The following is a 13116-nucleotide window of genomic DNA, read 5'->3' as shown; positions in this document are numbered from 1 at the left end:
CTTTATGTCATTTTTTATCTGGAAGGGTAATTCATAAACTTTGTTTAAGTTTGTTCGGTTAAAACTGTACCTTAAAAATTTGCTTTCAGCGGTTGGGGGTAAAAATACGCTTTTTAACATAGCGGAGTAGACGTTTTTGGTAGAAATTATGTTTGTTTTATGATTTCCATTTTCTGCTGTTTCCCGGGGAGTTCTTTTAATTGTTACTTTCCAGTCATTCGGAATGGAATTGATCAATCCAAAATATAAAGTAAAAGGTGTTTTAAGATACACCATGACTGTAGTATCAACTGATAAAGAGCGGCTATAATGACCCAGCAAAATCTAAGTCTTGGAAAGTACTGGAAACTGTCGCCAGCCACCTTAAGGGGTTAAATTCAAGTTTTCCACCACCAGCCGCGTCCATTTCATATGGGTGTGCCCCCTCCCCCCCCCCCCCCATGGGCTGCGAAAACCCCTGGCATAGCCCCTTCCTACCTCCACTGCGTAGAGGCAGTACAGACACCATATACTCTACGGTGCTAAATAAATATGAAGAAACATTTTAATGTTGTACAAGCTATAATTTACACTCCTTCTTATTAAACCGTGAACACTTAAAATATGTCTGGAATGTTCTTTGTGTTTTAACCAATCACATGCGAGAACTTCAGACCGCAGAAACCACAAACAACGAATGATGGGTTTCCATCGGTCACGGAACAATATTCGGTTCTCGTTTCGCTCCAATTTACAAGGAAACACTAATTGTAATTCCTTTCTTTTTGAGAACATTCACTGCCGTACTGAAGAATATGTATGAGTGATTTTTTTATAGAAAAAATTGAAAAACCAATGCGCCCGATGCCACGATTTGCCCCAGTTGCCGCCAATTTTCAAAAATTGTAACGATTTCGTTTCTGCAGTTACCGTTCGCCTGATGGCATGTTACAATTTGAACTGAGGTAAGCTTGCATTTTCCGGTTTTTATCTCACCCCAACTATTGTAGCAGACCTAAACACTGATAGAAGGAAGGTTCGTTTCTTCGATATCAGCGAAACGATAGCGGGAAGGAAAAGCGAAAATCAAGCGATTGAGGTGTTTACTTTGCACCAATCTGTTATCACGGCAACATTTTGAATAATTTTCGTCTGGAGCCTTTACAGTTTGCAGTCTTACGATCACGGAACCTCTGATTGCCTTAGGGTTGAAATCGTTTGCCGAAATAAATCGAATCCCTTGTTCTACCGAAAAGATTTACAATCAGTAACGAAAACTCCACAATTTTGTATTTACTTTTGGTTTATCGTGTTTACATCTTATGTCTAGACGTGTCTACAACATACTGCATGCACTGAACTATGTCGTATAACGTCGCTGAAGGAACCGTCCTTTTTTTTTCCTTCAAAAATCCCTGAAACCTTGTTCTGGATGGCCCTCGATACGACAGAATAGCAGTTCTTTAAATTCCTGAAAAAGAGAGAGCGTGTATCCTGAAACAAAATAAGAACTAAAGTTGCTCCGTGACCGATGGAAACCCATTTGTTGTTTGTGGTTTCTGCGGTCTGAAGTTCTCGCATGTGATTGGCTAAACATAAACATTCCAGACATATTTTTTAGTGTTCACGCTTTTATAAGAAGGAGTGTAAGCGCTATACAAAGATAGGTATGACCAATAAAATAAAATACAACTGGTACGACATTTAAAGCCTTATATATGATAATGTACATTTGGGAAGATAAATACTTTGGGTTACATAACTTAAGTCTACACCTTTTTACAAAGCAAAGAAAGAAGCTTATATATACAGAATTTTAAGTTACTGACCTAAGTATATGAAACTAGTCTTGCATTGTAGTTTTATGTTGTCTTTCGTGTTTCAAAACTTAATTTTGTTTTTCCATTTTCCTCGATTATCAGAGCACGATTAAGTTAATCCAGGATAAGCGTGAATTTTATTTCAGTTTTTTATCTTTTAAGTTAGGTTTTTAATTTATCTTCTCTGTTCTCCAGTTTTGTCATCGACTACTCCACAAACTCCACAAAACAAAAAGCAATAAAAAAAATTATACAAGGAAATTGAACCCTCCATTAATCGGCTTTTGAACAACCTGGCCCATAAACGAATAAATACAAAGGACATTTCCAAGTGAAAATGGCCAGTGGTCTAAAATAAACCAGTGTCAAGCGCTCACTTATTTTGTTTTTGTTTTGGTTGGTTTGTTTGCCGGTTTTTTGTTCGCTAAAACGAGTTTGTTTGATACGACTTTTGACGACGCTTGATCAAAACCCTGTCCTACGAGCATATCATACCGGAAACACAAAGTAAAATCACTTGCCTTTACTCGCCATTCTCGTGTGTCGTTATAAGTTAGCGTAAAAAGAAAATATCTTCATAGATAAATAAACTTTTATGAACGGGTTAAAATACGTGAATTGTGACATGCATAGAGTCCAAAAGAAAATGTTATTATAACGACCGATTTGAAGGGGGAACAACTTTGCCGCATGCGTCAAGTCTACCACACGAATTGTCCTATGTAAATCAAAGCATAACTTGCTTACGATTGTCACATTCGTGAAAAAGAGTTTCATAGGATTTTGAAACGTTTTAAAACTCTACGTCAATCGTGACGACAGATGATGATATATAAACTGCATGGATTGAGCAGCGTGCGCCATAAAAGTCGCATGCGTCAAAGTCGGCCCTTAAAAAAATATTCATTCTGTAACACTTCAGTTATGTGCACGCGTTGCGGGTGTATAATTTTCATTTCGGTCAGTTGTCAAGCCTGTGCCTCAAGCTGAACGTGTTCCTGATCTGGATTACTGCTCGTATCTGTTCCCTCCGTTTGATCTTTCTTGTAATGTGTGAACAGAAAAGCGTATTCTGGATGAGACATGGAGAAATCTCGAAATTCCTCTGTTGACAAGAACAAGGAAATTAAGCAATGACACGATTTGCACTGCGAGCTCATCAATTTAGGCAATGGGGGGGGGGGGGGGAGGGGTACTGACCAACTGGTCATAGAATAAACTGAGATATCACAATAACGGCTTAAAAATGTAGAAGAACTCAAAAGAAAAACAGAAAGGCCAAAAAGAGCATGGTTGGCTAAATAAGAGAAGATTAAAACGGATTTTGGGGTAAACTTGAAAAACGTCGGCCCGATATTTTTAAAGTTTATCTCAATTTGTATGAAAGAGTATTTTACAATGCTCGAAAATTATCCTTGTTTGTTATGTGGCCGTGATTTTGCCAATAAATGACTTTTGCTCTGCCAATTTGAAGTTTAGTTTAATTAACGAAAATAAATAGAAATACCTGAAATACCGTGACCTAGCCCCTTTAAACTCCACACCCACACTTATGACTGGTCAAATGAATTCAAAGTCATATCACTAGTTAGAAATACAATTCAAAACGTCCTATCACTTACCATATGTAACAGATCCTCTTTGATTCACATCCACCTGATTGAACAAACAGTGGATATTCAGGTCCGTAATGGAGGGGTATGCACTCTGAAGAATGTGACGCAGATCTGTCTCATCCACTCTTCCATCACCGTCTATATCAAAAGCCTTCAAAAGAATCAAGCAAAAGTTTTGCTGGACGTTTCTGGTGGTGCATTGAGGTGCGGTGACCTAATGGTTAGCGCGCCGGACTCTGGATCGAACAGCCCGGGTTCAAGACCCGTCCGGGGTCATTGTGTTGTGTTCTTGGGCAAGACACTTTACTTTCTCATAGTGCCTCTCTCCACCTAGGTGTATAAATGGGTACCGGCGAATTTACTACTGGGGGGTAACCCTGCGATGGACTAGCATCCCTTCTAAGGAGAGGTAGAAATACTCCTAGTAGCTTCATGTTACGGAAACCGGGATAAGCTCCGGCCTAATGGGCCACTAGGCTCGAACGCAAACTTTACCTACCTTACCTATGCTTTCAAAGGACTTAAAGAAAATAGCAGGCCTGTGAAGAGACTACAACAATCTTTTTCTAACTATTGATGGCCTTGTCCAGTCCCTGAACTCTCTCTTCTCGCACGTGGGTTCAACCCCTACAAAGGGTGCGCAGAAGAGGGAGTTCAGGGACTGGACTATTGATGGCCTAAATAATTACTGACCTGAAAAGCCAATTGCATGGCTTCTTCATTATTGGCTGGTTGCGACACAAGCGCCAAGCCTATCAGGAATTCACGAAAGTTTATGTGGCCCGAGTCGTCCTGAAAAAAAAAAAGTGGCACAACGAGTCAACATATTGATAGTACATACTCACTACTGTAATGCCGATTCTAATATTTATCAAATTACTTTGTTGTGATATAGTCCACTTAATATCTTTTGATGTCGAAAACAAAGTCGTCTTTGGCAAATGCTTTTTAAGTAAAGGAAGAATTTATGATTAGTATTGTCCAATCAAACTAAACATGGAACTTTGAATGTTCCTACGTCACCTACTAGCAACATCCCTGCGAAGACTGTGCGCGCAGTACTTACAAAAAAGTGCACGCGACAAGACTGAAAAGTGGCCTGGGTATTCACTTGAATTTTGCATATTGGCCTAGAGGAAATGTACAAGTTTGTATTTTGTCAGGTAAGGATTTTGTTTTTCCTCTCAGAAGGCCTTTTTTGTAGCTTTACGGTTTACTTTCGCATGTCTTTGAGTTTTGAAAATTCTTCCAAAATTCAGCATGGCTAGAAGTACTTTGTTTCCACATCCACGATTGTCATGTCGCCATCTTATTATATTATTCAGCACGTGCAGTAACTCTCTTCTTCTACCCATACTACCTTTCGGTCTTGTCGCGTACACTTTTGTGCTTTTTTCCGACAACCTCTCTCGACTTAGCTGTACATATGTGAGCCCACGAACGCACACGTGCACCTGCACAACAGGCGTAATCCGCTCGTAAACATACAACTTAGGTTGTGTTCTGTTGGGGTCAACCATGTTTGAGTTTTCCGTGCTCTATTGAAAAAAACACTTTTCAGTTGGTCTAGTTGAGCAACTTTTTCAACCGGCATCAAACTGTATCGGCTGTAATAATATACATACAAAAATTTCTGCATGCTCATTTGCTGAAAGCACGTCAACTAATCCCAAACAGTGCAGAAAGTTGAAATTGAGTGCAAAAAGTTGAAATTGAGTGCAGAAAGTTGAAATTAAATTTATTGACAGGAAAGTCGGAAAGCGCGCCAAAACAAAATGGCGGCCGATGTCAGAGTGTTTGAGAGAGGAAAAACATAACGATTCATGGAACGTTTGATCGATTTAACGAAAGGTATAAGTATATAAACCAAAGTACTAGGAATTGGACGTATGTACAGAACAAGAGAAGCATTACGAAACTACTGAAAGCTACCAATGGTGGATTCACTTCGCGACGGCTCGTAAAGAAGAAAGATTACAAGCGTGAATTGAAGTTGGACATTTCAGCCCATACCAATACAACTGAATGAGGATAAAAGCACCTGATAATGCATGACAGAGAGCTTTAAAATTCCCTAGCGGTATCTGGATTTTACAAAGCCCGGCAACTCCGTTATTTTTAAGAACGAATCGGAAAGGTAAGCCACTAAACACATTTTGTTTGTCATCCACTTCAAGTGAAATTTTTGTATGTGTATTATTAACAAGTAATCACATGATTTTTCTCGTACAATTTGGGATAAATCAGCACTCGTCAATTTTTCAAAGACTACAAATTGCACTCGCCCTACGGGCTCGTGCAATTTTGTTAGCCTTTGAAAAATTAACTCGTGCTGATTTATCCCAAATTGCACTCGAAATCATGTGATTACCTATACAAATGGTTGATTTGGTCGAAGTTTCCCAATAGAACACTTTTTCATCTTTTATCAGTTAAAAACAGTTCATGAATACTTTTGTTAAAACAATCCAATCATTCTAAAACGGTACCGTTATTTCCTTCTAGGAGAATATGATAAAACTCAATGATTCCAACCAATTAAAAAACGGTTGATCCCAACAGAACAAGGACCGAACTGCTATCAACCGCCTCAACCGAAAACGGACGTAAAAGTACGTGCTAGTGTCGGTTCTATTGGGACTTTTCAACATAGTCAGAAAAGGCTTCAACCAAACCTTGTTGCGATTGAAACGGCTCGCCCCAACAGAACACTTCTGCCTAAAGGGAACCTACACTCACGAAAAGTTGGCGTCGAATTGTTTAAATAATGGCTAAATTCCAAATTTTACAGGACAAGGGAGTAATCACATGAAATAGTAACAAAAAGTGAAAGGATTTTGGCTTTTAATCTCCCGCAGGCCACCATTTTAGATTTTATGACGTGTAATGGTTGCTCAATTGTTTGACACAAAAGATCCTCTGCTTTCTAACAATAGCGGCAACCATTACACGTCATAAAACCCAAAATGGCGACGCACGGGAAATTTAAAAGTGACGATCTTTTCCACTTTTTGTTGCTATTAATGTCATTTCTCCCTTATTCTGTAAATTATGGAATTGAGGCATTATTTTAATTATTTTAACGTCAACTTGTCGTAAGAGTGGATGTTTCCTTTAAACATTCTCTAATGAACTCACCCTGTCATACAGTGAGAAGAGATGTCTGACGTGACGCGTGACAGGTAATTTGAGGTACTCAGCAAACTCGTTCAAGTCGACCATACCATCCCTGTTGGAATCGATTTCGGCAAACTTCTCCAGCAGCTCTTTCATGCTTTCTAGTTTGATGCTGTAAGAAAATGAGAAACAACTCAGCGGTTTAAAATTCAGCAGTTCATACGACCAACATGAGAGCAAGGCAAGGTGGTGAAGGAACATTTCAATAACAAACCAAATACAAAAGGAGGTATGAATGGGCCAAAATTGGAGAAGATTAATACAGATTACGTTTCAGGTTTTTGAAAAGCTGTTCTAGACTAATTCAAAGTTAATCTCGTATAAATAATAACAAAGATAGTAAAGTTTATGCTCGGTGATAAATGATAAAGATGAAATGTTAGATTATGCAATGAGCGTGGGACAAAGAAAAAATTTGAGCCCCGACGGGAATCGAACCCATGGCCTCCCAGATACCGGTTGGGCGCTCTAACCAACTGAGCTACGAAAGACGCACCGTTGTGAGCTGGGCCATTTACAAGGTTCATATGTGACACGCGTCCTGCATACTGCTAGGATCAGCAATGTCGAAATCATCAAGTTTGTAATAAAAAATAATAAAGATGGTAAATTTTAAGCTATAAGCTATGCACATACCCAGCTCACCACGATCGAGTCTCTCGTAGCTCAGTAGTTAGAGCACCCAAACGGTATATACTTGTCCCACGCTCGCAAGACATAATGAACGATTCATCTTCATCATTAATCTCGTCTCAGCTTCTCTTTGTAACTATTGATTATAACGCCCAGGAGACATATTTGGTTTTGTCATTTAGATTCATAGAAGTAATTTCTTCGTTAACAACAAGGACATCAAGTTTGAAACTGAGTCCCTTCAAGTGGCAGTTTATTGTCACGGTCAAAATGCTCCAAAATGGCTTAACAATCTTCACGAATACTATTCGCAGTTGCAAGCAAAATCTAACCACCTGAGTTTGGTGCTTATTTTCTGGTATTCCACCAGGCCTGCCGTGGATGGTAAGTTCTGTTTAGAGGCTTGAACCATCAACCGAGTGTCCTCATATGTGTGTTCAGTGACAGGAACGTTCAGGTAACTACAAGGAAGGGGAATTCCTCAATGAGATACAATAATCAAAAATATGTTAAAACCAATGAAGTTAAAATTACTCTAGACCAGGACAAAGTTGGCTCTTTGGTGGCTACAACACGAGACCAACACGATAGACTTTTCACAGTCCTCCCTTTTTTCCTTGTTTTTTTCTTTGATCAATAGAATGCCGGAAAGGAATCGCAAGAGAAATGTCCTTAAGTAAATAATCTTCAATTGTTTAAGGTCGCGGGGGACAGGTTCCGCTCATCGGTATGCATTTATGAAAAGTGTATGCATGAAAAGTGACGACTGATACTAAAAATACGTGAAATATTTATGAACAGGCCCTGCAATGTTTCTGCATCGATTATTGCAAGTGCAAAGTGCTGTCGTGTCTGCATTGTTCTTTCTACAAAGCCCGTGAAGAAAATTAGCAAAACTGCCATACTTTTTGCATTTGTGTCGGAAGCGTAAAAAGAAGCTGAATTTTGTATCCAAGAATTCAGCCCAGATAGAAGATTTTTTAAGTTGTCACATCACAAAAGAGATCGTAAGAGCGCGATTCGTTCAATAAAACCCATCCTTATGCGCTTCCATTATACCCCAATTTCCCTGTAAAATTTTTTAGCGAAATCAACTTTCAAACGTTTATAGATATAATATAAAGCGCTTTTTAAAGAACCACCCTAAGTAAGTACTTTATTTAAACACATATCACCAAATTATGAGCCTGGAGCTCGTTTAAAAGAGAACGTGTATTCTAAAAATTACAACGTAAAAAAATTAAATATGATTATCTAATAAAACAAAAATACAAAAATTAGACTAAAAAATTTAAAATTGAAAAACTAGACTTTAGAATTTGTCTACTTATTTTGCTTTATGAATATATACATGGTCAGTGTATCCCCCGTGACCTTAAGGTTATCCTGACTCTACTTTCACAAAATGTTTCATTCTAATGCATAATTCTGACATACCGCATGTATATTGTTAAAGAAAAAAACAACAACACAAATATCAAACAAATAGGAAAGAAAACGAGCTTCTTAAAATACCAAAAATTAACTGAAAACAGCTAAAAAAGGATTTACACACTGGATATAGAAAGGCCAAAATATTAATGACACCTTGCTACTTGCTCACGAACATTCCTTGCAAAGAGTTTTCCATCATGCATTTCCTAAAAACAAAAGCACCAATTAGTTGCCTTCTATGATGAACTAGTGAAATACCAAGTTTACAAATGCAAAATGAATGACAAACTAATGTTATTATGCAAACTAACTTTCCAAACAACTAAAATCTGTGTTCAGTAGCAAGAATGCAAGGAAAAAAAACCAGCAAATCACAAGACAATTAATATTTATTGCACTCAGTCACGTTACTTCATCATTTACCTCTGTGTCAGGCTTGTATACCGGCAGAATCTGCCAAGTAAAAGAAATTGAAAACAAGCTAAAGAAAACCAAAAACAGGAAGTCTGAAATGTTGCAACTTTTGTCTTTAGTGGGATGTTAGGAACATCAACAGTCACGTTACCCTGCATAATTTTAACCCAACCATAAGCCTACTCAAAGGCTACCGTCAAGTCCAAATGTGTGGTTCCAGAAAATGTCCATACTCCTCCACAGAGGGGATTGAAAATTCCTGAGAGTGGGAGGGGCCTCAAAAGGCCAAAAAACTCCAAGGAAATGTATGAAGCTTAATTGCAATTTTCAGTGGGGTAGGGAGGGGTGGTCATTAGGAAAAAATCACCTCCATGGGGGACGTATGGAACTGAGAGATCTTTTATTTCTCTATAACTGTATTTCTGGATACACTGACCTAAATATTGATCCATATGTTACTTTTGTCACGCATGGCCAGTCCCGCTCTAAGAACCCCACCCTTGTACTTAAACCTGCTTACTGTAAAACCGCAAGTTTTCAGGCTTCTTTTTTCAATAGAATTGTAAAACCTTGGAACACTATCTGTAACGTCACCCCTCACAACAAATTTTCTAGCCTAAGTTTATTCAAATATTTCTGCGTGCCACTTTATTTTACAAAAAAAAAAAAAAAAAACACACACAACTATTAAAACCAATTGTTAGTTTCACACTTGCGTTTAAGATAATGTAATGTTGAAACTGAGTAACTTGTACACCTTACAGTAACTAATACCAATCAGGTCTCATTGTTTTATGAGCACTCTAGCAGACGCAAACGCAAATACTTGAGAGAGGGATGTCAGTGAAGGCCAAACAAAAAATATATAATTGAGCATAAATGAAATATATTTACCTCTATTTCCATGTTGTTGTGAAACTGACACAGCGTTAGCCAAAGAAGGGTGAGTCTACAGAAAAAGGTTATCACAGGTTTTCTTTAAAGTTTAGTTGACAGATGACGAGCAAAGAAAATCATCAACTGGTCTGGATGACAAAACTACTATACAAATGCTATAATAATCAAAAACAGAAATGCAAATTTAAGGCATAATGACAGTAAGACAAGTAAGGAGAACTGATATTCTGTCAAATACAGAATTACAAGTATTAAACTACTTGTTATTATTTTAAACAGACCACATCATATACATGTAGATCATATATAAGATATTTTATTTTTAATTACATATTATATATTATAAAAAAACCCACTTACGCACTTGGGCCAGTCCAAGTCCATGTTACAGTGTCCTGAGTGAGTGTATACACCAAACAACAAGTCAATTTAACAAAATGCAAAAAGACAGTCTACAGACTCACTACATCATTATATAATTACACCCTCTATCATGCAGAGGCTGCCACTCAAAATGTGCCAGCAGTCAGCAATTTTGCCACATACCAATTTGGATTAAAAAAAAATTTTTTTTTTTTTTTTTTTAAAACAAAAATTATTAATAAGGTATTCACTGCTTGAATATTTTAAGTCACACTGAATTCTTCCCATGATCCACCTAGCATGCAAGGGGCCGCCTAATCTGATATACATCCTATTGAATTTTCAGTCTGTTTTTTAATAATATAATGCATTTTAAATTTGAACAGTCGTCACGGGTTGAAATCACTTACTAATCTGTTGGGATATTTTAAGGCAACTGGTTGGACTGCACAGCCTGTATAAAATGCTCCTATCAAGAAAGAGAGATACAGAGTTATTCAAAATGAAAAGACGCTTTATTAGGATGCACAGAACTGTAGTACACAAACTGGCCAAGCAAAGATTTTGCATTAGCAAGAGAAAAAAATTCCCTGTACAAAGCAGAGATGCAGCGACGATTTCCAACAGGCAAAATTTTCTTGATCAGGCTTAGGTGGAAAATGTGGGTCACATAATTTATAAGAAAGATCTTACCAGATACAGTCTATAAGCCGAAAAAACCAAGTCCTCAGGTGGTTATTTTCCGCCTTCCGGCTATTATTTACATCCCTGCAAAGCTGTTGCTTAATGTATGCCTGTAAATGAAATGCAACATATCCCCATTGTATGGACTGGGGTATACCCATAACTGGTATTCATGCTTCAATAACTAACCTGGTTTGAAAGTGATCAAGCATTTCCTATTTGTACAGGTTCCTGCAAGGATAAATAATAAATTAAAAACTTACTAGAAAAAAATGCTCAGTATATGTATTACTTAAAATGTCTCAATGTGTATGCTGTACTTGCAAAAAAATTGCTCTAAATCTGCAGGTAGCTTGCAATTTAAATCGTTTGCCAACAAGTAAAAAAACATGAAAACAAGCTTCTTGTTCGACAATTCATAATCATGATGCAAACTACCCGGTACTCACCTTCTGGAAATATTACTATATGAGGCCACTTTCCACCAGAATTAGCTCGTCTTTTGATTTCGGAAATTGTCTTCTTCCGTGAATCTGGATCTGTTCTTGACACATACACAGGTTGAGTTGCACGGATACAAGCTGTGAAAAACAAATAATAAACTAAAAAATAACTCAGTGTCTAGTCATTGGACTAGCATCATTGATAAAAAGCATGTCTGATAAAAACAAATTTTCTGTAACAAAAAGTTAAACTAAGATTGTAACAAGACAGGTCAGCATGGGCATAATCAAAGATTATAAGCTAATAAGATATAACTTTTAATTTACTTACTACACGGCCCATCTAAGGTTGAAAATTATTCCTATGGTTGACACAGATAACAGGTTTTAAAATTCCCTTACTTTATTTCCCTCACAAAAAACTTCCCTGACCATAAATACAAAATGTCAGATATAGTAATGGCTTCCAACCTCCACGGAGATCACATTGACCTAAAATGTTTCTTCCAGCATTCAATGGCATTATATCAGAGGTGTAAATGATTTTCCATGATTATTCTTCAAAAATGTCATTCCCTGACTCAAAACAAAATTCCATTACTTTTCCCTGACTTTCAAGAATTTCATATTTCCCTGACCATTTCCTGACCTGTGGCAACCCATGATTCTCCACCCGATAGAAATTGAAGAAGCTATGAAGATACATCTTTAATATTGTTATCGTTACATTTTTAAATGTCTTAAGGACGGTGCCTCCTATTGCTACTGCGCACTTGTTCTGCGCATCACGCAATGCATCGATCACACTGGGCTGCAGTCAACATAATTTCAAAACACACCTCCTATAAGTGGTATTGAATCATTTTCCTTCCGAGAAACTCCAGAAGGCAAGCAAATGACACTTAATGCCAAAGCATCAATAAAAGATGAATGTGGAGCTACTGCAAGTATTGGAGCCTCTTCTGAGCTGCTGAGTTTGCCTTTTACTTTTATCCAGTGAAAACCCATGCAGAACAGCATTGCACGAGCAATCCCTCGTAATGGCTTTCTCATGATCCTAGAAAAAATAAATTAACTCTGTCATTATTAAATCACACGACCGTCTACTTAAGGGGAGTTGCAAAAGATTGACCCCCACCTCTGCAGAATTTCCGTTTTTGCAAAGGAAAAAAAAAACCCACACCCCCAGAATTTCCAGACTGAAGTAGTTTGCATACCCCCAGCCCCTCTGATAAAAAAAAAAAATAAAAGGATATACTCTAAATGTTAGGCCGCTTCTCTAGTAAACATGACTATAGTGTATAACCGATCGATCGGAAGATATCGTAAAACGATACATACATGTGCTGTTAAAGACAAAAATAAATAATATTATAGAAATTTCGTCAAAAGTAAACAGAAAAAATATCTGGTAGTTACTTGTCAAATACCCTTGATGTATAACAATCTTTCCCCTTTCATTCCAATTGCTTTAAGAAAACCGCTAAATGTAAATGAAACTAGCTTGCCCTGCATCAAACTTGACTGTCTGGAAACATAATTTCACTGGCAACACCCCCCCCCCCCAATTTAAAGAATTTCCCGGGCCTTTGACCCTCCCCCCCCAACCCCTGGAATTTCTCCATGGTGGGGGTATGGATATTTCTGGAACCACAC

The 13116-nt window shown here is 37.7% G+C and overlaps 1 protein-coding gene across 4 annotated transcripts in view; it reads right to left on the bottom strand.

Annotated features, from left to right (window-relative positions):
* Positions 1–481: 481 nt before the first annotated feature.
* The window catches only part of LOC144651486 (lysophosphatidylcholine acyltransferase 2-like), a 105136-nt gene continuing 92501 nt past the window's right edge, over positions 482–13116 (bottom strand). Inside the window, exons 3-15 of one of the 4 annotated variants that reach the window (XM_078511431.1) lie at positions 12300–12517; positions 11467–11598; positions 11207–11248; positions 10744–10802; positions 10331–10365; positions 9968–10022; positions 9083–9112; positions 8813–8865; positions 7561–7686; positions 6554–6704; positions 4109–4207; positions 3422–3566; positions 482–2904 (exon numbers count right to left, since the gene is read on the bottom strand). In XM_078511431.1, coding sequence (XP_078367557.1) covers positions 2768–2904; positions 3422–3566; positions 4109–4207; positions 6554–6704; positions 7561–7686; positions 8813–8865; positions 9083–9112; positions 9968–10022; positions 10331–10365; positions 10744–10802; positions 11207–11248; positions 11467–11598; positions 12300–12517 — 1282 coding nt within the window. In that variant the 3' untranslated portion in view covers positions 482–2767. The remainder of the gene's footprint in view (positions 2905–3421; positions 3567–4108; positions 4208–6553; positions 6705–7560; positions 7687–8812; positions 8866–9082; positions 9113–9967; positions 10023–10330; positions 10366–10743; positions 10803–11206; positions 11249–11466; positions 11599–12299; positions 12518–13116) is intronic. The other 3 variants (XM_078511432.1, XM_078511433.1, XM_078511430.1) reach the window with 3 other exon arrangements.

The sequence above is a fragment of the Oculina patagonica genome, chromosome 4 (assembly GCF_052425735.1).
Source record: "Oculina patagonica isolate OP01 chromosome 4, crgOcupat, whole genome shotgun sequence".
NCBI lineage: Eukaryota > Metazoa > Cnidaria > Anthozoa > Scleractinia > Oculinidae > Oculina > Oculina patagonica.
Note: the sequence above shows the minus strand (reverse complement) of the source record. Positions and strands in the feature narration are given on the sequence as shown.